The sequence below is a fragment of the Mytilus edulis genome, chromosome 8 (genome assembly GCF_963676685.1).
Source record: "Mytilus edulis chromosome 8, xbMytEdul2.2, whole genome shotgun sequence".
Classification (NCBI taxonomy): Eukaryota; Metazoa; Mollusca; class Bivalvia; order Mytilida; family Mytilidae; genus Mytilus; species Mytilus edulis.
Genome location: NC_092351.1, coordinates 25,988,110 through 26,015,434, shown reverse-complemented (window position 1 = coordinate 26,015,434; position 27,325 = coordinate 25,988,110). Strand labels below are relative to the sequence as shown.

Sequence of the window (27,325 nt, the reverse complement as noted above, 5' to 3'; positions counted from 1 at the left end):
AATTGAGAGGCTTTGAAAAATATCTCGGTATTTTAAAAAAAAGTGCATTAGGCAGCTCTGTTTTATAAATAAACGATTAATTGATGTAAATTATCAATAAATGATGATGATAAGTAATTAAATTAAACAATCGTGCCGCTCTAAGTGTATGATTTTCTCTTATTTAAGTCAAGCTAATTTTTTGTGGTTCGCTTTGATCTTTTCAATTTTGAGTGTACATATACCTATGGTGAAATTTAATTGAGGCCACTGCATTTGAAATACAATCTTGCACGTATACTTTTAGTGATAACTACGTACCTTATTAAATTGATGATAAAAAACTGTTGTTATTATTTTTCAATGGTAGGAATTTTATAAAATGGGAAGAATTTTACAAATTAGCACTTATCAGGAAATATGTCTAAATATGACATGCAGTCAGTAGACTCACTGTGATTTAAAATGGAAATTTGTGTTTAAAAAAATATCATATTCACCTTTAAATACTTAATTCACGTCTTTAATAATGTAATTGATTCACATTGTGTTATCAAATTGTAACACATTCCTTTCATAAAAAGATTGTTCCTCATTGGTTGAATTGTCATTGAAATTATTTGTTTGTGACGTCAGATATGCTAATGAGATATGGGAGAGAAACATGGAGGACTTGTGATGATAGGGATTTATTTATGTTTTGTCAATGAAATATGCCCAAGAGACGGAGTGGGGGAGAGATCCCTCTTCCAGAAGGTTGGGAAGAATGCCGTGATTTTGACGGCAAAGTTTTCTTTATAGACCATAATACACATCAAACTAGCTGGATTGACCCGCGAGACAGGTAAGCAGTTTAAGTTTTGGAAGTTTTTATTTATTATGAACACTTCCTAGACTGCAAAACGATCAAACGATAGCTAGCATACTAGATTTTATCCGTAGAAAGTGTACGGTGACATGCATAATACGACGAGAACAGCTGTACTTCTGTAGTTTGTTGGCATGTGTTCGATAGTTCATGTTTTCAGGGGAAGTAACTCTGTAGAAACTAGAATTTAAAAATATTTTCTTAGGTCACTTCTGCATTTTAGGTTGGTGAATTATTGCCCAGTTATCACACCTTAATGATGCCAGTATATCCAGTTAGTATGTTATACTTCCAGGAATGAACTACTTGTCAGATCTTACAATTATTCATTTTTCTGTGTCAAATGTATACATGAGGGCCATTAAGGGGGTACCTTTATGATGAATAACAGTATAAATCCTTGTCAAATGATCATGATGTTAAGGTAATTTTTGGTGCATGACGAAAAAATGTGAACTTTCTTTATGACGATAAAAAATATATCGACTGATTTTGACGATTCAGGTTATTTTTTTTTCCAAATATATAACATTAACGATAATTATTTGAGACCTCTAATGAAACATGATAAGATCGTTGAAGAATCTCAGTGAAATTTAACCAATTTGCCAGTAAAGGGCATTCCTACCCTCATACATGTACATACACACCAATGCCGGGTATAACCATTCCATTAATTAAAGAATGTAGTGGATTATACATAATGTACATACATTTTGTAAATTCATATGCAGGCCACCATACATTGTAGATGTATGCATTTGACAATCGAAGTGGAAATAAAAAGATGTATTTGAAATCAGGAGAACTTTTAGCTAACATAACCTGATCGCTTGTAGACTCATGGTCCTCTAGACATGCTAGATCTGAGAATCTCCAAAAGACTTGAATTTTGAACCCTCATGGTTGACAAAATAAGCAAAATACAAATGTTGGAGGATTTCAAAAGGAGGTTTTTGTCACATTTTTTATAATCCTTTCTTAGGTGAGATGCAGATGAAAATATATGATTATAACATTGGAATTGTGGGTCTGCAGTGTGTGGTTGTCATTTTATCTGGGTGATCAACTCCTTTTGAAAACACTACAGACCAAACATTTTGACATTATTTAACACCTTGACTCATATTGATATTTCATGGTCAAATGTCCAAACTGTGACCATGCAGTTATCCATTCCTTTTGCTTAATTGAAGTTCATATAACTTTGTATGCATAATGTATATGGTTAACTTTTAATGGGATGTACAAATGTAAATTGTAACCATTGACCAAATCAATTTCAAGGACTGAAGGTTAGAGATCAAAGGTTATGATCGGTTGTGAATCTGTACAAATGTATATTTTTGTACACAAGTTGAATATATTTAATAGAAGAACATTTCCTCCAGAATAACTACTGTAACTGTTAAAGCCAGGTATTGAATTTTTGTACATGTACATATTAATGTAATTATTAGCCCCTTTAGTCTACCCCAGATGTCATTGGTTCCATTCTCTGCTATTTTTGGAAAGAATCTCATGCTCTGTAGTGTCATTTGGAACTGCAACTTGAAATTAAAAGACACATTGATTAAAAGAAATTTAAAGATTACATATTATATACATACATATATGTAGCTGGTGTTTGAAAATTGAAATTACAAGTTGTCATAATGGTTTATGTCAAAGACTTTTTATGGTTTGGGAAATGTGGTGCTTCCCTTAATCTAGTAGATAAGTAAAAGCTCTCCATTAGCTGCACCAAGAAAGTACTCCTTTTGTTAAGATATTAAAACTGTGCTATATATAACTAAACATACACAATGTAAGGGTCCTTAGTTGGACATGAATGTCTCTTTAATACAATAGAAGGAATCTCATGCTCTAGTTTTCACAATTACACATTGTACATTAAGTTAGATATTGATCACCAAGTCTATATTGAGGGATCAGAAATGGTTTGTTATCAATTAAAGCTAAACTTATGTCCATAGCCAAGATACCCCCATTTTCCAGTGTACATGGCAGTCCTATTCCCAGACCCTCATCTCGTTATAAGGCCACCATCACAGTACCTACCTATTATATATATTGTTATTTTTTCTTGTCCTGAGCATGCATAAAATATTTGCAACTGGACATTAAGCGAATTCTGTATAGTAAAAAGAAGTAAGTTCCAGGAGGAAGGAGACTTTTTTGAAAGGTTTAAAGTGACAATACTAAAAATCTTTATTTAAACTTTTTGCAGAATCTATTTGGCAATTTACTTGTTTGCAAAATTTTGTATGATGTAACAATTTTGTTTAAATGTATCTTCATGTCTAGATCTGTGGCAGACTGGCAGTCAAGTTATTGTACTGATTTTGTAGGCTAATACTGAAGGTTATCAATATGGGTCTTAACCTAGTACAATGACCGCAGTTCAAACCCAAATCCATTAAAACTACATGCAAAAAATTGTATTTGTTGCCACAGTGTACATTGTATCTTAATTTAAGGCTGGAATTGCTTTTTTTCATCTTTGATACAATGTATCTATTTCTGCTACACAAATTCTTGAAGTCACCATCATGTTTTAATAAAATTCATTTTCTTTAGTATTGATTGAATTTCAATACACATCAAATGCACATGTTCATTTTGTAATTAAACATGTTAAATGTAACATTAAAATTGTTGCAATCTGATTATAGAAATATCCTGTGATTAAATACATGTCCCTTTTAATACTGACATAGTTTGATATAACCCTATACTTATGTTGTGTTTATTCCATTCATAACTGTATTATAAATAGCCTTTGGGTATAAACGTGGAATGTAAGGCATGTTGTCTACAGGTAAATAAACAGTAAATGGTCATTGTAAACTTGGTCAGTAACATTAACCATATGTACTTTCTTCTTATCCTTTGTCCATGGCCACATACCTTTAATTAAATTAAAAATAAGTAAGACATTAAAGAACTAAGGTCACTTACACTACATGTACAAATGAAAAAAATGTTATATATGAAAATATTAATTACACACCGTTTAAATGGATTAGATTTTTTTCATACTGTCCTGTGTATGATAAAATGTCAGCGTTTTTCATTTTATTAATATTTATGAATAAAAGTTGGATGCATACACATTTAACACACCACATGTGGTATTAAATTGGTACATGTACAACTGAAGTGTTTTCTTTAGAATTTTGACTGAAAGGATGGTGATGATAAATTTTGAAGGATAGTGTTTATCATGTATATATAGCATGTATAGTAATTAGGAATTACTGTCAAAGTTGAATTATAAGCAAAGGATTACGGAAAGAAAAAAATGATCTCAAACTAATTCAATTCAACTTACATGTATAAAAGGTCTGTCAATGTTTTTGGAAATAAAATCTTGCAATTGTATTGATGTCTAGACCGTCATGACTGTTTCAATAAAAAAAGTGCTGGTTATGGGAAAATTCCAATTTGAAAATAATGAAGGTCTTAATGTGCTACATTTTGTGTATCTACTCTATATTTTGTGGAATATTTTTATGTCCCACCTAGGGACATTATACTTTTTGTCTGTCTGTTCGTCCGCTCGTCTATCCTCTTCAGGTTAGGGTTTTTGGTATTGAGGTAATTTTTGATGAATTTGAAGTCTAATCAACTTGAAACATGTTACAAATGTTCCCTGTGATATGATCTTTTTAATTTTAATGCCATAATAGAGTTTTGACCCCAATTTCACAATCCATAGAAAATGAAAGTGCCTGCTACAGGTTTCAAGTTTTTGGTTGTTTTCAATGAAGTTGTTACTGAGAAACCTACATAATGTCAATCAACAGTTTACTTAAGCTTAAACAAAGACAGTTTAACTTTAAAACCATCATGTCTATTGATAGATATTTCAATATTAAAAAAACATACAATATTATAAGACATTATAGGATTGTTCAGGAACATTCAAATTAATTATTTTCTTTATAGATTCATAAAGCCACAGACATTTGCTGATTGTATTGGTGATGAGCTGCCTTATGGTTGGGAGGGGTGCCATGATCCAGAAATAGGAGTATATTACATTGATCATATAAATCGTAAGTTAGTTAGAACTTAGACGATTTTCCTCTAAAACTAATGGGTAGCTATATAGGCAAGATACTAATTGTTGCTAATTATATGAAACATGCCTGTATAGAGCCGATCTTGTTAAAATGTGGTTCCTGTGTTCTAAGCCTTGCTTACAAGGATCTGAAAACACTGTTTGACTTTCTATTCTGGTAATGATTACATTAGCCAATGAAGTTTTAGATTTCAAATTTTTGAAGGTGCATATTTCTAGGGAAAAAAACAGAGGATCCTGAAAGGTCTTTAAAACAAAGGGAACCCCAAAAACGTAGAATTTTCAGATTCTTGTAAGTAATGCTTGGACACAGCCAGGATTGACATATATCATGTATATAGAGAAGATTATAAAAATTCTTTTCATGAATTTGCAATATAATGATCAGATGGTTGTGTAATTTTTTTTATGAATTTGCAATATAATGGTTGTGTACAATGGTGTATGTGTATTATTTAATTTATTCATTAAAAAGACTTTTATTGCAGATTTGTCACATTTTAATCTCTTTTCTGGAGAACCACAGTATGACAGTCTCAATGAAAATTAAGAATGCAACATAAAGTCAATTCAAAGCCATGAAAGAGGCTACCAGTGTTGTACAAAACAAAAACTTTAAAAAATGATGCGATTTTATAATCAATATTATAAATAAGCATTATACTAACAGATTCAGAATTGCATCTGGGCAAGGCATATCACTGTGTCAATAGTTGAATAAAAAAAGAGTCATATTTTGAGGAGCCATGCATAATCTTAAGGGCCTATGCTACCAGGCATAATTTTATTTGCCCTTGGTTTATAGTAAGGCTCTTGTTGGATACATCTTCTGTAAATATGTATAAATTATGCATTAAAACAAACACATGCATGTAAGCAAGAAATATTTGCAGAGCACATAAACATGAAGATGATCTGATGTTGAAACATTCTTACATTCTTAACCGGTGGCAATTTCAGGCATTAGCTATTGACAAACATGACCTCTATTTGGAAATTTGGTTGTGTCCTTTAAGTTAATTCAAAGGAATTAAGTCAGTATCATTTTAATTTTAATCATGCTTTAATTTGTAACATGATAAAGCTCAATATGAATTTTCATTCATTTTGAGGATTAATCTATTTAGTGATTGAAATAAAACCACCACTAAATATTGTTTAAATAGACAATACAATATCATAAATATTATAATAAATCCACAAAAAAATTGTACTTTAGAACTTTCTAAAATAAACAAAATTGTACTTTCCTTCAAATATTTAAAAGTCTGTTGACCGATATTTGTGTCTCTATTGAAGGGTTAATTGATGAAAATGATTAACAGTAGCTATATTCAATAAAACCATTTAATTGTAGTTTTATTGAGTTGATTGTTCAGTGTTGACTGTGAAGTGCTATAGAGTTATGGCATATTTTCTCTGTGTGTGCTGCACTACAGATTATTTTTATTGGCTGTTTATATACAACTAATGATGTATACATTCCTTTCTCTTTGTCCTTGACAAGTATAAACATTCCTATGAATGAATGAAGAATTTGGATGTTACAGAAGTTAAATTGTTGCCAGGGAAAGTTAAGGATTGGTTCGATGTTCTAGACATTTACTAAAGAAAACCATGATAATTCATGGATCAATGATCCTAATTATAGGGGTTCTCTTTATTACATGTATCTAAAATTGTTCAGTTCAGGGTTAGGGTGTGTTTCAGATATTATTTCGAATTTAAGGTGAAAGGTTAATTATAATAGTAGAGAATATCAATTATTTTCATGAATCAATGTGACCAGGGACCCTTGAAGTAATTGAAAGCTGAAATAGTGATTGCACATTTTTTTTTATAAATACACAGTTCAACGACTTTGTTATGTTTTGAGTTGTGCAAAATAAATTTATGTCAGCTAAGACATGGAAAAATAGGACATATTTCAATAAATGTTATACAGTGAAACCTGACTTAACCTAACCTTGCACAAATAAGAAGCCTGTGTAAACAATTTAAAAGTACATTGTCGATACCATAAACGAATTAGCATGTAGGTGAATTTTGGAAAAAATCTCAATCCCTTTTCTCCTTTAAATTTTTGAAACAAGAATTATTTTTTTTTCTTATTTAATATTTGTCCAGATATTAAATGTGCCTAGTTTTGTTAGGTTAGTGGTTACATTAATCTATATATATGTTTTAGCATTCAAGGTGCATATTAATTGATTGTAACAACTTTAGATGTACAGTACAACATGTGCTTGATATTGACAAGTTTGTGTAGGTGGGTGTCAAACAATGATATATTTGGCAGGTCATTGTCATGTATTTATCGACAATTTGAAGAATTGTATCTACCTCATCAAACTTATCTTATATTTCATGTGGAAGTATTTGGAAAAAAAATGTTTACCTCAATAAAAAGCTTCTTAACAAGAAAATTAAAAGGCTTCATATATGTTATAATATGATAAATATTTAAGGTTGTTTCAAAGGTAAATTAAAATAGTTTTAATAGATACTCTTGGCCTGTGTTTCACAAAAAATCTTATGACTAAGATTAATCATGTAAATCATATATGCATAATAAATTCTCGTATACTGGAAGTTTAAGGCTTACTTTGTTTGTAAGGCAGGTTTGAGTGCCATTATTATGTAGACCTGAATTACTTTAATTGAAAATAAAATCAATCAAAAAGTCTTAATCCTGCTTATTACTTACATTGCCAATTGTATAATGGTCTAGAACTCTTAGATATATTATAAATTTGGTGAAAAATGATGAATTTTCAGAAGTGAACCAGTTAGAAGATCCCAGACAAGAATGGAGAAGTCAACAAGAACATATGCTGAAGGAATACCTTACTACTGCACAGGATGATCTTCAGGTATATATAGGAGTATAGGCTCTGAGCCAGGAGTTATGTCACATAGAAGTATAGGCACATAGCCAGGAGTTATATCATAAGTTACACTGGGGGTTACACTGATAGAAAGCTCACAATTATAACCTGCAGGTAAAAGTTGAATTTAGAATTTTCTAAATGTGAATGCCACTTTCAAAAGTACTTAATATAGCTGCTGCATTTATAACCCAAATAATTCACTCACCTGAATGGAAATGGGAAATGTGTCAAAGAGACAACAAACTGACTAAAGAATAAAAAAGTAACAGCCACCAATGGGTCTTAAACACAGCGAGAAAATCCTGTAACTGGAGGTGAATGCATACCCAATGAAAATCCTCCTCATTCATTCATTCAAAATTAACCCAGTATCTACTAATCTAAAAAATATGAGCTGGTTGCCTATTGCTCACCTCTTCTACAGGGCACCAATTTAAATCCAATATTCTCGAAGACTTTTTAGCATGTTAGGGATTCATGAGAGACCAATTACTGGGAGGAAGTGAATTATTAGGGTTTGTGCATTTAAGGTTGATTTGGAAGATATAATTTAGTTGAGTCATTACATAAAATTTAAAAAGGATTCTTATAAGTTTGTGAATGTATATCACAGCATACATTGGAAAAAATTAGGTTTTTATTACTAATAGAGTATTCTGTGTTGATGCATACTGTCACTTTCTGTATGATATCACATATCAGTTTCTAGCCATTGTCACTTTGATATAAACATGCTATTGCTAGTAAGTGACACACTGTTTCAGCCACAGTGGTCACTTTACTACCAAATTTGTAAACTTTAAAAGGGGCACACCGTCGAATATATTAAAATTGAGGATTTTAAGGAGTTGTGCTTGGTTTTAAGATTGTTTTTCCTTCAACATGAGTTTTTTTTATCAAATGATATCTCTTTGTTCTGTGTTCCCTTGAATATTCTATCAATTGGCTTTTAATGTTTGGTGAATTATTAAAACAACATGATCTTTTTTTACTAACAGTTTATGATTGTAAAAAATCTTAATATTTTTAGTGCAGGAAATTTAATATATCAGTAATTATGCATTTTTCACATTCTCACTACACTTAAGAGTAAGTCTGAGATTTAAAACTTTGTACTTTTATTAAAATATTATCCTTGTTAAAATATAAATAGCTTTCTACCACAAGTAACTCTATCCTTTAAATTTTACAGTATGATTTAATTAAGTACTTATCAAAGAATACATTATTATCATTTCATACTTAACAACATATCTTGCATTCCATAAAAAAAACCACAAAGATATCTATTTAGAGGATATTTATTGAAATGAATTGTTTAGTTTTTTTGCAACAGTGATTTTCGTGATGATACTTTTTGTTAGAATTATTTCGATTGTACTTTGACCTGTTCTTGATGTTTGAAGGTGCCATAATTCTTCATAGGTTAATGGCTGTACATAGTACAATGCACCTTGTTACGAAATTCTTGTGATATCATAATGCCATATTTCTATTTCTATAAAATATTTGTGGTCAACTAATCTCTAGATGGGATTTTAAAAAGATAATACAAATGTAGATCAACTTTGTCCATCCTTTCTTAAAAAAACGTGTAGAATATTAAAAGGAGACTATGGTTTTAAAATTTGTATGTTTATCATTAAAATCAAAATTATTATCAAAATATGTTTGAAAGAAGAGAAAAAATTGTTTAATATTTGTGCACAATGATACCGTTAAAAAAAAAGCTGTCTACAAATAGTAATCAGAACTTCATACAATGTAATAACTTTCAGAAAATGATATTTTTCAGGCCAAAAAAGAAATTTACTCTGTGAAAGAAGAGAGGTTAATATTAGCTCAGGATGAATATCAACACCTGACAGATACTCTAACAGGATGGAAATCATCCAGGACTAGTCGTAAGTTAATTAAATAAGTCATCAAGGAAAAGACCTCTTATCATCTAGGACTAGTCAGGATTTTATAATGTAAGAAGTCATCTGGGACGGTGAGGTTTAGTTGTTAGTTTCTGTCATTTGGTCTCTTGTGAAGAGTTGTCTCATTGGCAATCATACCACATCTTCTTTTTATGTTTAACTGGAATTGAAAATGAAAATTGTCTAAGACTAGTCTTAAGTTTATTATATAATTGGTTTTTAAATAAGTAGTAACCTGGAACTAGTACTGAGGTTTGCAGATTTTCTTACAAGATGGGCATCATCTAAGTCTAGTTGGAGAGTGGATTACATAATTTACCATCTAGGAAAGTAATAAGTCTATAAGATAATAACTCTTCTAGGACTAAAAGCTGTCAATATTCAAGTGACTTTATTGTAATCCGATAAGAGTCAGGGTTGTCTGTAGTAGCTATAGCTAGTTTGAGATTATCAGTATCTTGGCAAAACATGTGAATTATTTAAGAGTCATACTTCTATCAGTGTAGACACTGCAAAAGATGTCTTTACTGTGACATCTTGTATCAGTGACCTCTTATTGCAGTGTATTATAAATTTGAACTAAATGTTTTTAAAGGGACAATCTTTATTTCTAACATTTATTTACAATTAAATAGTTATTTATTACAGCTCTTCAGGATTACTTATAATACCTAGGAATTCTTAAGTTTGATTTGTGTTTAAAATTCCATACATGTCACAAAAAACCCCAGCAATAACTTATGACAATATTATGACATGAAAAGCTCCTACTAATTATATTTTAAATATCTTAGTGTCAGGTTATGTCAGTTATTATGTTTTCATCATTACATGCAAAATTTGATTTGTTAGGTATACATATATCTGAAACGTATCTTATGTATGTAGGTTCACTGAAAATATGGGGAATGTTGACACAGGTTTTACTGTAAGAAAATGTCATTCCAGAACTGCTGTAAATGTAAAAATATTTGTTTTCATGTCATAATTTATGTTTTCTGTATGATAGATTTAATGTCATTATTTTTTGTAGTATTGCATGTTTTTTGCAAAAAATGGGTTGTGGTCCAAATTTAGTGAATTAAATGTACTTGATAACCCTATCTCATATGTTATAGTTTTTGTTGGTTTTAAAATAGCCCATTGGTTTTGTAAACAGTCTTTTTAAATGTATATACAGGTGGGGTAAACAATACATAATTATTTCCTTATTATTGCTTCGAAGTATATCACATGTTAAACATGTTAAAGTTGTAGAAAGAAAAAATTTTGCAAAAACATTTTTGATTTCTTACATATGACCCTGCAACTAGAGAAATATTAAAAGAAGGCCACAATTAAAAATATTTCAGTTTGCCCAAACCCGACCCATGATGACTGGGTGTGGGTAGGTAGGTAGGCAAATTCTTTTTTTTTTTTTTATCCGAATTTGCATGAAAATATTAAAAGATCTTAAAACAGTATATCTTTTTTTTCTCTGTCAAACCTTTGTAGAGACAACCAAAAGCCATGAATTTAAAACCTCTATAAGTAAATTAGTCTACTATATGATTTGTATCCTGAGATGTTTATAACCCTGACAATTGGTAACTGTGTGAAAGGGCTGTTGGATTTGTGAAGTGATTTTCAACAGTTCCATCAACACGATGTTTGTGTACAAAAATTATCAGCTGATTATGTAATGATTAAATTTGTTTGAAGTTTTTAAATCCTATTTCTATTAAAATAGATTAAATGTCCTAAAATATTTATATGAATTATTATCTACCATCCTTAGTTTGTGTCTTTTTTATGTTTTGAAAACAAATTTATATTTTACATTATCACACAGGTAAACTAATTTGGCTATAAATAGATCAAAGCTCTGTAGAATCTCCAAACTAAAAACGTATTTGTTATAATTTTATTTCTTTAAATATTAATCAAGTTTAAATTTTTGAAAATAATCATTATTGATAAAATATAATAGCATAAAGCAGAGACATATATACACATATGTCTCTGCATATAAAAGTTAACGTTTTCTGAAGACTTTATTTTTAGGTCATGGTTCTAGAGGCTAAACTGGTCCGCCGTTCTATCTATAGCTTCGCACCGTCAGTGTAGTGATAAGTGAACACAACAGGGGTCCAGTTTATCTAGAGGCTTCCTCACAAATTGTATAAAAATCCAATATGGCGCCATAACATGTTTTTACTTTTGCACATGTGAAAAAATATTTCTGACAAAATTCAGATTTCTCTTGTCAAAAGGGATTTATATTTATATTGCAATAAATTATTCAGAAGGAGTTACATTCAGTTAAGATAATATTTCTGATTCTGTGAGCAATTATAGTTTTATCAAATTCTCCCAAACAGCAACGTACTGACTGTCTAATGAGACTTGTATTGAACTATTTGAATAAAAGGGCATCTAATTTACATGATAAAGGAAGATTATAATTAAAGACAACAATTTATCAAGAAATAATTTCTTTTTTATTCAGTAAAAACAAAATCTTCTTGCAAGATTGTAAATTCGCAACTTCCGGATCCATTTCCTGTCAGAATAACATTGAAAATATTCGATTGCACATGGTTTTGAACAAATCTACCTGCATATTCTTATCAGATATTCGATAACACGATGAAATTAACATTGAGCATATAGGTAAGGGTTTGGTAGTACAAACAACTACAGCGTAAAAAAACTGTGCCACTTCACATGTTTTACTTCTTTACGTTCGTTATATCAGAAGATAAAAACAGAGAACATCGAATATCGATTAACTGTGTCTCTTATACGCTTTCTTTTAATCTTATTCACAGTTACTTTCAAACGCAAAGACGACAAACATTAAGTTTTGTACGATGACGGAGCGGACCCAAAATAAATCCGAAAAAAAAAATTTCTTCCAAAAAACGTCAAAAAAAGAATTTGAGTCGGCTGGTTTATTTTGGGTCGGTCGCGTTTGGGCAAACATACAATCTTTTTATTTTGGCCGAATCCATGTGAGATCTTATTATCATCATTGAAATGATGAGAAAGTAAAACCAAGTAGATTTATGAATTTAACATTGTTTAAATGGCAAAAACAGTACTGTGTGCTTAAAAACATACTGGCCGTACAGTGACCTGTAGTTGTTTACATATACTTCTGACCTTGTCCTTTGGTCTGATTGATAGAGTCGAGTTGGCAATCAGTTTACATCTTTGTGACCTTGTCCTTTGGTCAGATGGATAAATATTAAAAAAAAAAAAGGAAGACATGGTATGATTGCCGATGAGCTAACTCTCCATGAGAGACCAAATGACACAGAAATTAACAACCAAAGGTCACCATACAGCTTTCAACAATAAGCAAAGCCCATACCGCATTGTCAGCTTTAAAAGGCCTCAAAATGACAAATGTAAAACAATTCAAACGAGAAAACTAACAGCTTAATTTATGTACAAAAAAGTGAACGAAAAACATAAGTAACACATCAACAAATGACAACCACTGAGTTACAGGCTCCTGACTTGGGACAGGCACATACATACAAGTTTGGTCACTAAGTTTAGCTGAAACTATTCAATGGAAGCTATAATAAAGAAATATGCTTATGTAAATGTTTCATTTGTGGAAGGCTGGTCCCTAGAGGGGAAATAGAAGTCTTTTTCTCTGAGTGTTACTTTTATTTGAATATAAACTTTTTTTAATCGAAAATCAGGTTAATTATTGAGGATAGTATGCGTAAAAATGTTAACATGCTTGTAACAAAATTGGACAAAATTGAGGTCATTATCAATTGATTTTCATTTTTGTCAATCAGGAGTTGTAGCCATTTATTGCTTTATCAATGACACTAGTATGTAAATGTAAGATAAACCTTGCTGTTATTTGTCATTGATATGTTACAGTACAATATGCAATAATTTGAACGTTTCATTTGCTACAAAAATTCAATAATTAAGTCATCAGTGTTTTATTCTATTATATGTTGAACAAAATTTATCTGCACAGCATTTAAAAAAATATATATTCTAGAACAACTGTATTTAATGAGATTTTATATGTTTCAGTTGCTTCTAACTCAAGTGTAGGTAGTAAATATGACCCAGATCTTCTCAAAGCTGATGTCCATCATGCTAAGAAACGTGTTGCCAGACTCCGACGAGAGCTGGACCAGATCAAAGCTGAGATGACGTATAAAGAACAAGGACTGGAAACACTGTCCAAGTAAGTTAATTAGATGTAAAAATAAAGAGGAATAGTGGATGGAAATTAAAATACAACCTGCATCCTTGTTTTTTGGTCGTCAAAAGGTTTTCATGCTGAACAAAAATAAAATACATGAAAGAGAAATGAATGATTGTAAAGAGTTCAAAAAAAGTACCCCAAAAACATTTTGAAATGTTTGTGAAAGCTTTTAACCTGAGAATTGCATCAGGTTTCACTAAAATGGATGGAAGAAAGTAAATTCACAAAAATATTGAATTCCGAGGAAAAATTCAAAACAGAAAGTGGAGTTTCTGATTAAAACTGTTGATTTGTTACATTTTCAGAGTTGATCAGAAATTATCTGGAGAGAATGGCAACTACAATATCACACAAGCTGCAGCTATCGTTGGCGAAATTAGAGAGATGCAGGCATCGCTTACAGAGGGAGAACATGAAAAACAGAATCTTATGCAGGTACAATATCTTCTGAAAGGTCTATTATGAGTTATCAAAATGTCGAATGATAATTGTTTTAAAGTATAAATTTAACAAATGTAATGTCAAATGAATGTATTAATTTATTTCAAAACTGAAACAGATTGAAATTGGCAATAGTTCAGACTAACAAACATTTAATGGTTGAATATTTATTTTAATTTCAGTCACTTGCCAAATTGAAAGAAGAATTTCTGGGTCATAAGAATGGCGGATCTTCTCCAGATGTATCTACATTGTCCATACCACATATGTCTAACACCGCTTCACAGACTGACCTCAGAGGAGAGGTAATAATACTAGCAAAAAATCAGTTCTGAAATTCAACTGACAAATACAATAGCGAGCATGAACTACAAGCCACAACATATGCATTCTCCTCTGCGTAGAATATGTACGAATAAAAAAGAAATGTATCCACATTGTTCTTTACAGAATAAAGTGTGTTTAAACTTTTAGCTAAATTGTTTGTCAACTCCTGCAGTCTTTGAACTAGAATATTTTTTAATTGCAAAATGATTCTTTACATTGATTGATTGTTGTTTAATGCCACTTTCAACACTATTCTACTGTTTTGTGACAGTATATTTGTATTGGTTGAGGTAGCTGGATTGCCTTGAAAGAACCAGACCTTCTGAAGGAAAACTGACAGTCTAAATTTGAAGTCAAGAGCACCTACCCTTTGTAGAATTTTAGCTAACAGCCTCATTGTTGATATGCTAGTGTTACAGAAGATTGACTTCTTACACCACTGGGCCACTGAGGCCCCTGTTTCTTTACATGTTATATGTGTGTTTATTGTATTGTGTTGTTGATATACTTAAATCCTGTTCAACTTATATTTCAGGTTGGGCTGCGAAGTGGTACTTACATTGCTGAGATTGCTAGAACGCGACTGAAGTATGATGAGGCTAAAACCAAACTGTCTGATCTGAAACATAAACTGGCCAATGTGGAAGAACAGATGATCCCTGGACAGAATGAAATGGACAAGGATAGGTATGTTAGGGGGAATAAAAATATACGGTAAAGAGGATTTTTAGTCTTATTTGGGATTGAAAATTGATAAAGAGGCATTGGTAAGAAGGTGAAATGACTCTAGACAGAAATTGTAAAACTAGATATGTGGGGGTAGAGAATAGGAGAGAGTAAAATATAAAGCATTAGGAAATCTATATTTGAGTCCAAGTAAGTGATAAAATGAGAAAACTTTACACAAACTTAAAATAAAAGAACCTCTTCAAAATAGTGATAAATTGAGAATACCTCAAGCAACACTGATAAAATGAAAATACTTCATGCAAAACTGATAAAAGGAGAGAACTTAACACAAAACTGATAAAAAATGACTTTTGTTGAAAAAGCACTCATTGTGAGCATTTATTTACATGTATTTATTAAGGAAACCATCTGAATAAAGTACAAAGTTTAATCTGACTGTATGTTGTTTCAGATTAATGTTAATCAGTGAGAAGGAACAATTATTACGTGAATTAAGGAGTATTGATATGAAGGGACGTAGCAGCAATGACATTAACTGTGTCCAGAAGAAGATTCAACAGTTAGAGTGGGATATAAACCATGCTGCAGAAATATCTAACAAACAAATTGCTGACAGGTAATTACTGAACATTATAACTGTTTATTTGTTTGAAGAATTTAAATGTATTTAGAAGTAAACAAAAAGGTAAAAGTCAGGAGTATTATGTTAAAATTGATTTTTGAACGAAGGTCATATAGATGAAGAAAGTTTTGTAAAGAAAAGTAATGTGTTTAAAAACATCTTCACATGATTAGGAGCATTGAAGTATATAATAATTGGATCTATTGATTGTTGTTTGCTGATAGTCCAGTGGCTAATATTTCATGCATGTTCATGATAACATTATTGGATAGGATACTTAGTCAATCACTTTTTTTTCTGAGTCATAGAGAATAAACCACTTTCAAGTTTGTCCGTCATGGGAAAAAACTCGTCAATTATGCGCGCCTTTATGACGTCATTTACCAGATAGAGGGAATGGCCTGTATCCTTGCACTATTAGCATTCATCAAGCATCTTAGTGATTGTCATTGTGCAGTATAACTAAGAAATAATATTTGTTCAATAGCTACCTAATCACTATTTCTTTATGATAGCAGTGCAGAATATCAATTATAAGAATTTAATTTGCTGAATAATTCGTGCACTATAACATTTAATAATTTTCCCCACCAATTGCTCAACAAAGGAACGGAAGTGACGATGCCCCTAAACGCACTAATGATGTTCACTAAAACCAAAGTTTTTGACGGATTTTCATCGAACTAGAAAGTTGTCTATTGTTTCAAGTGTTGAGTTACATATTGATCTTTCAACCTAGTGTATAGTTGACCTTTGACATATGAACTTGTATTCATTAATACCATTCTATAGACCAAACATTGTTTAAGCTAGTATTTTATATAAAAATGTTGATTTGGTACATTTTCAGACTACAGTTACAAGTAGAGAGAACAAGTCTGGTAAAAGACTTGTCAGATACAACAGTCCTGGCAACTACTCTTGAAACACAGCTACGCAGGTATCAGAAACCGTTTTAAATCTAATGATTATGTAAACTGTAACACAAGAATTGTAATTTTCAACATTTGTTCTTAAACTAGTTAGAAAATAATTTGCTTAAAAAGAGAAATAAAGACCTTTATTTTTCGAATATAAGGTTATATTTTTTTGACAGACAGCTGGGTCACCATGAGAAATGATTATGTAAGCAGAAGTTTTGGTCTTGATTGGAACATAGTATTTATATATATATATAAATATATATAATATAGCATGAAGTTATAAACTCGAGAACCATCCATGACTTATTTGTAGTATCTTTAAAAGTCACAATCTTTTTATATTGATTGTTATTATAACATGTATAATTTCTTTTTCAGTTTGTATTCATCTGTCAGTACATTATCTGTTTCCTCGGGATCCAGTCTGGGATCTATGGGATCATTATCTTCACTTAGTCGTAGTTCATTGAATTCAAATAGTATGATAGACATTTATGGACAACAACAGCATACTTCAGATCTACCTGACCTTCACAGAAGGGTAGAAAAACTTCTTCAAGGTCATAGCATTTCACCCATACAGGAAGTTCATATTTCTGACACTACAGCAGCAGCTACAAACAATTACCTTCAGAGTGTTATGGCCAGTAATTTATCATCGTCAATGAAATCATTATCATCCCGCTCATCATTATCGTCAGTGTCACCGCCCATCTCACCGTATGATATTGGACCTCCACCCTCATATGAACAACATATGACTGGTGCAGATCGGCAACGTAAGATACCTACATACTCTGTAAATACAAACATTGGTGTTATTGCAGAGGCACCTAGTGGCCTGCAATTAAATATTATGGCTGAACAATCAAAATTAACTGGGGATCCTGCATTGTTACAAGTGAATCCCACCGCAGAATTTTCTCCACCAGTACAAGTAGCAACAGGACAATCACTCCAGGGTGAACCTGGATATCAAAGTGTTGCCAGTAATAATGTGAGGCGTTCACAATACCCTGATAATTTAGACTTGGGATCTATTCCACCGTTGAGTCCTATAAGTGAGACTAGTTCTGGTGTGTGTAATAACTTATCCGGTGGGAATACGAGGAGTGTATCTGCAGCAGTCAGTGACGAATCTGTAGCAGGAGATAGTGGGGTGTTTGAGGCTTCAGTAAATATTACAAAAAGGTAAATTGATTATTTAAATGTGGTATGTTATACTGAGCTGTAATTTAGAAAACCCTGTTATGCCTTTTTATGTGTGATATTGATTTATTGTGTTAACTGAATAATGAACATGATGAAAGAAAAGACCTTTTTATGTGTGATATTGATTTATTGAGTTAACTGAATAATGAAAGAAAAGAACATTGTATGCATGATTATTTGAACATAGGAGTTTATTTAAAGAACTGTAGCATTTTGAGATGAGCTTTAACCCAAATTTAAAGAATTTTATTTGTGGATGCAGACGTACAACTAATGATCAGAACTAAGTCAAGGAGATTTGTTTGGCCAATTTAAGGTTGAGCCACTCACCGGTAGTTTGCAAATCTTACAGACCTGTGACATTAAAGAAAAATGACAAAAAATCATACAACTCTAATATAGTTAACACACTTAATATTCATGAAAAGCATTTAAAAAAAAACATTTATTAGGACTGTTCCAAAAATAAATGTAGGGGGTGGGGGGGGGGGAGGCACTTTTTATTTGACACCACCATGCATACATTTTAAATTGGATATTACATTTAAATGTTCACGCAATCTTTCTTAAATGAATAACCACCACCCATCAAATATTAATAAAAGTGCCTTCCTTCCCCCTATACAATTAATTGTGGAAAAGCCCTTAGAAACTCATATGGATCTACAATACAAATATAAAAGTTTGTCTCGAATCATTTTCCAAACATCTAATATTGCAGTACATTTGTTTTTCCTGGTTGAAAATCTTTTGCCTTTGTCTTTGTAGAGATGATTTAGATGAAGTCTTGGAGATGAATTTAGAAAGTGCTCAAATTCAAATCAAACTCAAGTAAGTAAATATACCAAAACAGTACATTCAATATATATATATGAATAGAATTAAAGAAAAACCGAACTATGCCTCTTTCAATTTATAATTATAAAAAAAAAGAAGATGTGGTATGATTGCCAATGAGACAACTCTCCACAAGAGACCAAAATTACACAGAAATGTTAACATTTCAGTAATAAGTAAAAAATAATAAATGAACTACTTTTCAATTGCATTATACATATTGTACTTTATAGATAGCTATAAAACCCTTATTAAAAGGTAATTGCTGTTTAATTGTAAAAGTTTTTTGAATCATTGCTTTTAGATTGATTTCATTCTAACCTAAATTTTATAAGGATAATTAAAAAAATGCATTTGGATTACACATTTATCTTAACATTGTAGATATGAAGGTGTGGACAGTCAGTTATTAATAGGTATTGAACAAGGAAGAAATTTATCAGCATTAGCTTTCCCATCTGGAGGCAAAGTGTAAGTAGTATTGAATGTGTTGATGTTTGAGTTAATAAATGGTCTGTAACATTTGTGATGGGGATAAGTATCTAATAACTATGTACAGGACCAAGGGTCCGGAAACGGTCATATTTGCCAGTCATGTCCTAAACTGAAACTATAATGTCCTAAACTTTTAATTGGGATTTAGGTCAAATTTTATTTTTCTACATTAATAATTTCGGTCATTTCGTTGAGATCGACTTTCAAAATCGCCATTTTGAACATATTTTTGTTTAGTTGTCGACTTCCTGTAATTAAACTGCCACTTCAATAAAGTGTTATAATCCTTAGGGCCCTCCTAACAACTATATTAATGCCTCGGGGAGCTATTGGCTAATGATTGCTAATCTCTTTACCTGTGTTTTTAATTCATTGTAATTCACACCTGGCAATTAATCACAAGCTCCAAACTATTATTATAAAGAAATAAAAATTCCATACCAACTGGCTTCAATATTTAATTACTCAACAAGTCAGACAATTGTCAATTATGATTTAAAATCAAATTAAAACTTGGTTTAATTTTGTAGAAAAAAATATTTTTTTACTTCTAACACACGTGCTTTGTTTACTATGTAATACGCATGCTTGAAATTCTCTTCCACAGATTTAGACAATTAATCGTAAATTTTAAATAATTTCATCCTAAATAAAGCCAGTGCAACTACTTTAATTAATATTCTTACACTATTAAAGATAAAAAAATTAAAAAGCCGATGATTTCCTGTGATTTGGATAAACAAAACAAATCCCGGAAATGAGTCCGGAATTGTTCGTTTTAGTATTGTCTCAGTACATCCGGTTTGAATTTTGACTTCAGAATCGAAAGAAACGTAAGCAATAACTGAGAATATTATCGTTTTGAGTCATTAAAATCATTTTATTTTTAAACTGCTGCCTTCCCTTAATTGCCCTGGATCGATTTTTGGAAAATGGTAGGACAAATCATGAAGTAAATGCGATGCAACTGTGAAACAAGTTTGTTGATGCTACGAACATGACGATCGAGTATGAGCATACTCATAATGAGTCTCATGCAGTAATGTGATTTTGGCAATCATCTTTTGAAAAGGGGTATCAACTTTTAAGTTGTATGAAAATGACAGAAATTAGGTGAAAAAATTTCCGGATCCTTGTACAGGACTGATAACCATGCTTGTTTGATGGACTAAATTGTTCATTTTCAAAAAAATAAGGAGATATGGAGTGGTGGCCAGTGAGACAACTATCCACCAAAGTTCAAATGAAGTGGATGTACACAGTTTTTGGCAACTGTACAGCCTCCAATAACAAGAAAACCCAATGTTGTTTAGTTGGCTACAAAAGGCCGTGATGAAAATGTGAAACAATACAATTGAGAAAACTAAGGGCATTATTTATGCCATGAAAATTTGTGAGGTTATCCAATCAAAATGAGTGTTACAAACGATGTTGCATTCAAATCGTTGTATCCAGACTGCTTATTAGCAGAAAGATTAATATTTATAAACTTTTATTTTCTTTCTAACAGATATATTAAGGCAGCTTTATTACCTCATTTGAAGAATGCATCTGTGTGGGAAACGAAACCTCTGGCAGATTTGAAGGGTCCCAAATTTTCGGAGACTTTTCATTTGACAATACCAGAGCATAAAGTACGAGACAAGACACTTCAAGTCAATGTGTGGAGTAAACATGATATTTTCGGTGATGAGTGTTTGGTGAGTATATTTTTTTTTATCAATTTGTCAAATGAGTTCAAGTTACCAAAGCTCATTCACTATTATTTATAAACATAAAAAGAAATTTCAATCTGTTACATCAGACAAATCTTAAACAGAGAAAACTAGGACAGGGAGGTTTTTATGAGGGGACAAAAGTACATAAAATGTTATACAGAAGTTCATTTCAGGATGGTCTTTAACCTCAAAAGTCATAACCCATTTAAAAGTTTTCCAAATATTCCCTGAATTTTACTTTGACCAATGAATCTGAGATAAACAAGTAGAGAGAAATGACCTTAGAAAAGTATGGATGCTCAAAAAAGTAATTAGATTAAAATATTTCTATAAATTTTGTAAGAAGTTGCGAATTTTATTTTAGCATATAAGACATGAAGGGAAGGCACTTTTAGTGAAGACTTGCGGCAGCAGCCGTTTGAATTGACATGTCTAACAGCCATAGTCAAAAATATTGAATTTAAGAAGACTATCTATTAAATAATTACTGTTTTTACAGGGTTGTGTTCAAGTTAGTCTTGCAGACTTTGATCCCAAGATGGTTTCTATGAGATGGTATAATGTGTTGAGCTTTAAATTCATGCAAGCAGACAATGTAGGAAGCAAGCCAAAAACATCACAGCCATCTTCAACTTCATCTGGGTCATCTTCTGCACCCTCATCATTAACACAGGTATGTACAACAAATAAACTTAACATACAAGTAAAAACGACAGTAGAACAAACTACAAAAATCAGTTAATAAAGGTGAACATTATTGTTAATAAGGGGAATTGTCTGCCCCTGTCATGGCGGCAACCACGAAATTTACTAGCTCAAGAAAAAACTTGTGAAACAAGTGAAAAGTTGTTAAACTTTGTGAAAGTGTAAACTGTCTTACTGTATATTTATTTATTTTCTAGGATACCTATTTTCAGGGATTGAGAAAAAAATGAGTATTTCCTAAATATCTGATTTTTACCATGATGCATACAAGCCTATATAAAATGTGTAATTTGTTAAACATTTAAATTCATGGTTAAAGTCAATCAAGAAAATCTACGATTATATTGGTATCCATGAAAAATATTGAATTCACAGTAATATCTGAAATAATTTATTAAAATATATATCTAAACTAAACTATAAGGGAAAATTTCATTCTCAATGTTTAAAGCAATATACCAGGACTTGCGGTCATAAATTGCTCAAAGAGTCAGAAATCGCACAATCAATTGTTTTGGGCACAAATTTTGTACTCTGAGCACATAGTAAAGTTTTATGATGGAAAGGCCAGATATTTGATATTTGATACATTGTTTTTTTATTATTTTCAACAGAAGGAAGGAGGTGATAGGGTAGTACAGTTATTGGAAGCTTCCTCGGCTCGGCTTGGATCAGAGAGTTCCAAAACTAAAAGGTAATTATAAGGGCATTTTTATTTAAGAACAAAATCTATTTTGTTGTTTTATTTAGGTGTACAAACTATGACCAAAGCACATTTCGTTTAAAGGGCATCCGCACTTCATATACTTTAAATTTGTGACAGTCCAGGCTTTTACAAGAAGATGAATTAACAAGAATGAAACTTTAAATTTATAAGATTTAGAGTTATTTAATTTTGTTGTATGCTTTCATCTTGTATGAAAACAACACGCTTCGAATGAAAGCAACTGAAAAATTAACATAATTGCATTTTTTACAAGTGAATTCTTGCTTTACAAATTATTGATATTTTATTTGGTCTTCTATAAAATATTTTAGAAATAACATGTAAATATCTTTTATTGATAAATAAACCTCGTTTATAATATTTCTATCTCTTCATTAGTCACCACAAAGGGAAGCATCCAATTGTTGCTGTACTGAAAGAAGAAAGTAGTGATGAATCAACTATAATATCTTCTCAGACATCAACACTCACCAGAAATCAAGGTAGGTTTATCACATTTAAGTAAAAAAAGGACTTGTCGGATCATTTATTTTAGATTGATCTGATCAAACTTGAAAGAAAATGGATGTCTAGATCATAGACCTTATTGTTTGAGCAGAGAAAGTTGAAATATTAAAGTTTTACAACAGTCAGTTTTGCAAAATTGCATTCAACATTTTTAGCTCACCTGGCCCGAAGGGCCAAGTGAGCTTTTCCCATCACTTGGCGTCCGTCGTCCGTCGTCCGTCGTCGTCGTCGTCGTCGTCGTCGTCGTCCGTCGTCGTTAACTTTTACAAAAATCTTCTCCTCTGAAACTACTGGGCCAAATTAATCCAAACTTGGCCACAATCATCATTGGGGTATCTAGTTTAAAAAATGTGTGGCGTGACCCGGCCAACCAACCAAGATGGCCGCCATGGCTAAAAATAGAACATAGGGGTAAAATGCAGTTTTTAGCTTATAACTCAAAAACCAAAGCATTTAGAGCAAATCTGACATGGGGTTAAATTGTTTATCAGGTCAAGATCTTTCTGCCCTCAAATTTTCAGATGAATCCGACAACCCATTGTTGGGTTGCTGCCCCTGAATTGGTAATTTTAGGGAATTTTTGCTGTTTTTGGTTATTATCTTGAATATTATTATAGATAGAGATAAACTGTAAACAGCAATAATGTTCAGCAAAGTTAGATTTACAAATAAGTCAACATGACCAAAATGGTCAATTGACCCCTTTAGAAGTTATTGACCTTTATAGTCAATTTTTAACCATTTTTCGTAAATCTTAGAAATCTTTTACAAAAATCTTCTCCTCTGAAACTACTGTGCCAAATTAATCCAAACTTGGCCACAGTCATCTTTGGGGTATCTAGTTTAAAAAATGTGTGGCGTGACCCGGCCAAGTAACCAAGATGGCCACCATGGCTAAAAATAGAACATAGGGGTAAAATGCAGTTTTTGGCTTATAACTCAAAAATCGAAGCATTTAGAGCAAATCTGACGGGTTAAAAGTGTTTATCAGGTCAAGATCTATCTGTCCTGAAATTTTCAGATGAATCCGACAACCTGTTGTTGGGTTGCTGCCCCTGAATTGGTATTTTTAAGGAAATTTTGCTGTTTTTGGTTATTATGTTGAATATTATTATAGATAGAGATAAACTGTAAACAGCAATAATGTTCAGCAAAGTAAGATTTACAAAAACCTCAATGCAAAGGAAATGGTCAGCTGACCTCTTTAGGAGTTATTTCCCTTTATAGTCAAATTTTAACCATTTTTTCGTAAATCTTAGTAATCTTTTACAAAAATCTTCTCCTCTGAAACTACTGGGCCAAATTAAACCAAACTTGGCCACAATTGTCATGGGGTATCTAGTTTAAAAAATGTGTGGCGTGACCAGGCCAACCAACCAAGATGGCCGCCATGGCTAAAAATAGAATATAGGGGTAAAATGCAGTTTTTGGCTTATAACTCAAAAACCAAAGCACTTAGAGCAAATCTGACATGGGGTATAATTGTTTATCAGGTCAAGATCTTTCTGCCCTCAAATTTTCAGATGAATCCGACAACCCATTGTTGGGTTGCTGCCCCTGAATTGGTAATTTTAGGGAATTTTTGCTGTTTTTGGTTATTATCTTGAATATTATTATAGATAGAGATAAACTGTAAACAGCAATAATGTTCAGCAAAGTTAGATTTACAAATAAGTCAACATGACCAAAATGGTCAATTGACCCCTTTAGAAGTTATTGACCTTTATAGTCAATTTTTAACCATTTTTCGTAAATCTTAGAAATCTTTTACAAAAATCTTCTCCTCTGAAACTACTGTGCCAAATTAATCCAAACTTGGCCACAGTCATCTTTGGGGTATCTAGTTTAAAAAATGTGTGGCGTGACCCGGCCAAGTAACCAAGATGGCCACCATGGCTAAAAATAGAACATAGGGGTAAAATGCAGTTTTTGGCTTATAACTCAAAAATCGAAGCATTTAGAGCAAATCTGACGGGTTAAAAGTGTTTATCAGGTCAAGATCTATCTGTCCTGAAATTTTCAGATGAATCCGACAACCTGTTGTTGGGTTGCTGCCCCTGAATTGGTATTTTTAAGGAAATTTTGCTGTTTTTGGTTATTATGTTGAATATTATTATAGATAGAGATAAACTGTAAACAGCAATAATGTTCAGCAAAGTAAGATTTACAAAAACCTCAATGCAAAGGAAATGGTCAGCTGACCTCTTTAGGAGTTATTTCCCTTTATAGTCAAATTTTAACCATTTTTTCGTAAATCTTAGTAATCTTTTACAAAAATCTTCTCCTCTGAAACTACTGGGCCAAATTAAACCAAACTTGGCCACAATTGTCATGGGGTATCTAGTTTAAAAAATGTGTGGCGTGACCAGGCCAACCAACCAAGATGGCCGCCATGGCTAAAAATAGAATATAGGGGTAAAATGCAGTTTTTGGCTTATAACTCAAAAACCAAAGCACTTAGAGCAAATCTGACATGGGGTATAATTGTTTATCAGGTCAAGATCTTTCTGCCCTCGAATTTTCAGATGAATCCGACAACCCGTTGTTTGGTTACTGCCCCTGAATTGGTATCTTGAATATTATTATAGATAGAGATAAACTGTAAACAGCAATAATGTTCAGCAAAGTTTGATTTACAAATAAGTCAACATGACCAAAATAGTCAATTGACTCCTTAAGGAGTTATTGCCGTTTATAGTTAATTTTTAGCATTTTTCATAAATTTTTGTAAATTTTTAGAAAATATTTTCCACTGTAATTACTGGGCCAAGTTCATTATAGATAAAGATAATTGTAGCAACAAGAATGTTCAGTAAAGTAAGATCTACAAACACATCACCATCACCAAAACACAATTATATCATGAATTTATCTGTGTCCATTGTTTAATATGCACATAGACCAAGGTGAGCGACACAGGCTCTTGAGAGCCTCTAGTTTCTTGTGACAACCTTTTACAGGAATGCAGTTATGGCCAGTAATGGTAGAACGATGGTTCTATGAAAAATATCAAGTGAAAATTTTGCAACAACCACAGTTAAACAAAGTTAATCAAACTTTGTACAACATTTATATCTCTACTTAACAAAATGTTTAAATCTAAATGTATGAACATTATAGGTGCAGATGAAATGCAGCGCCACAATGACACTGAAGGAAGTCGATTTACTATAGGAGACGATGAAGATGAGGATGAAATGGACGAGGAAGATGAAGCAGTAAGTTTTAATATTTGTATCTAGTTACATACTAGTATCTGTTTACATAAAAAGTAACTGTCCAATAAGTTAAGCCTGAGTGCCTTCAGCCCTTCACATCTTTTCAAAGGCTACCGTGTAGTTAACCTAACAAAATGTCTATAAATGTGTTGTTGCCGATTTCATTATTATGTAAAAATGTCTTATTTATGTTCATTCAATCATTTTATACTCAAGGGTAAAAAAATCAGTCATCTAAGATTTGTCTTTGACAATTGAAAAATTACAATGTAGTCAATGAAATGTAGGTTTATTTTGAGAGAAATTTTGGTGTTTTTTTTAACACTTTAACATCTTTTTTGCATTTACTTTTAGATCGGCTAAATGTTTCAGCACTAATAAATTTTGAAGAATGAATAATTTAAATTTTTAGGATTACAATGAGAAAATTCAGGAGATCCTGGAAGAGTTTGATCATGCTGTCGACATTGCTTGCAATGACGATTTTATTGAACAAGATGATTCTGCTGAACGCTGTGACAAAGAGACTAACACAGAAGCAAGGTACTCTGATCGTCCACCAATCAAACGTAGAACACAAGACAGTATACGTAGTAGTACAATACGGAGATCACAGACCTTCTCTCCAGCCTGCAGACCAGGGTCTAATTATATATGCAAGGTAGGTATCATAGATAAATTGAAAAGAGTAGAATTCTTGATGTAAGTACAGAAGTTCTTTTTAAACGGATCTTTTCATAATACAAACCCTCAGAAAAGTTTTATCAATAATTTATAAAAATGGTTCCTTTAATGAAAACTTTATTCAGTCCAGAAAGTTAAATCTTGAATAAGGTTGACCTAAATACAGTTATAATAATGAGGATTTACTCAATGCTGACAAGTAAATGAAATTTTATTTTGGTAAATTGATTACAGGATTTCACAACCG

At 31.8% G+C, this 27,325-nt stretch overlaps 1 protein-coding gene across 2 annotated transcripts in view; it reads left to right on the top strand.

Moving 5' to 3' along the window:
- The first annotated feature begins 596 nt into the window (after positions 1-596).
- The window catches only part of LOC139485208 (protein WWC2-like), a 36,013-nt gene continuing 9,284 nt past the window's right edge, over positions 597-27,325 (top strand). The window contains exons 1-19 of one of the 2 annotated variants that reach the window (XM_071269484.1): positions 597-823; positions 4,799-4,908; positions 7,713-7,807; positions 9,621-9,729; positions 13,795-13,951; positions 14,278-14,407; positions 14,596-14,718; positions 15,276-15,427; positions 15,882-16,046; positions 16,903-16,992; positions 17,354-18,166; positions 18,956-19,018; positions 19,409-19,495; positions 21,030-21,219; positions 21,737-21,910; positions 22,557-22,636; positions 23,048-23,151; positions 26,297-26,394; positions 26,807-27,055. In XM_071269484.1, coding sequence (XP_071125585.1) covers positions 693-823; positions 4,799-4,908; positions 7,713-7,807; positions 9,621-9,729; positions 13,795-13,951; positions 14,278-14,407; positions 14,596-14,718; positions 15,276-15,427; positions 15,882-16,046; positions 16,903-16,992; positions 17,354-18,166; positions 18,956-19,018; positions 19,409-19,495; positions 21,030-21,219; positions 21,737-21,910; positions 22,557-22,636; positions 23,048-23,151; positions 26,297-26,394; positions 26,807-27,055 — 3,120 coding nt within the window. In that variant the 5' untranslated portion in view covers positions 597-692. The remainder of the gene's footprint in view (positions 824-4,798; positions 4,909-7,712; positions 7,808-9,620; positions 9,730-13,794; positions 13,952-14,277; positions 14,408-14,595; positions 14,719-15,275; positions 15,428-15,881; positions 16,047-16,902; positions 16,993-17,353; positions 18,167-18,955; positions 19,019-19,408; positions 19,496-21,029; positions 21,220-21,736; positions 21,911-22,556; positions 22,637-23,047; positions 23,152-26,296; positions 26,395-26,806; positions 27,056-27,325) is intronic. The other variant, XM_071269483.1, reaches the window with a different exon arrangement.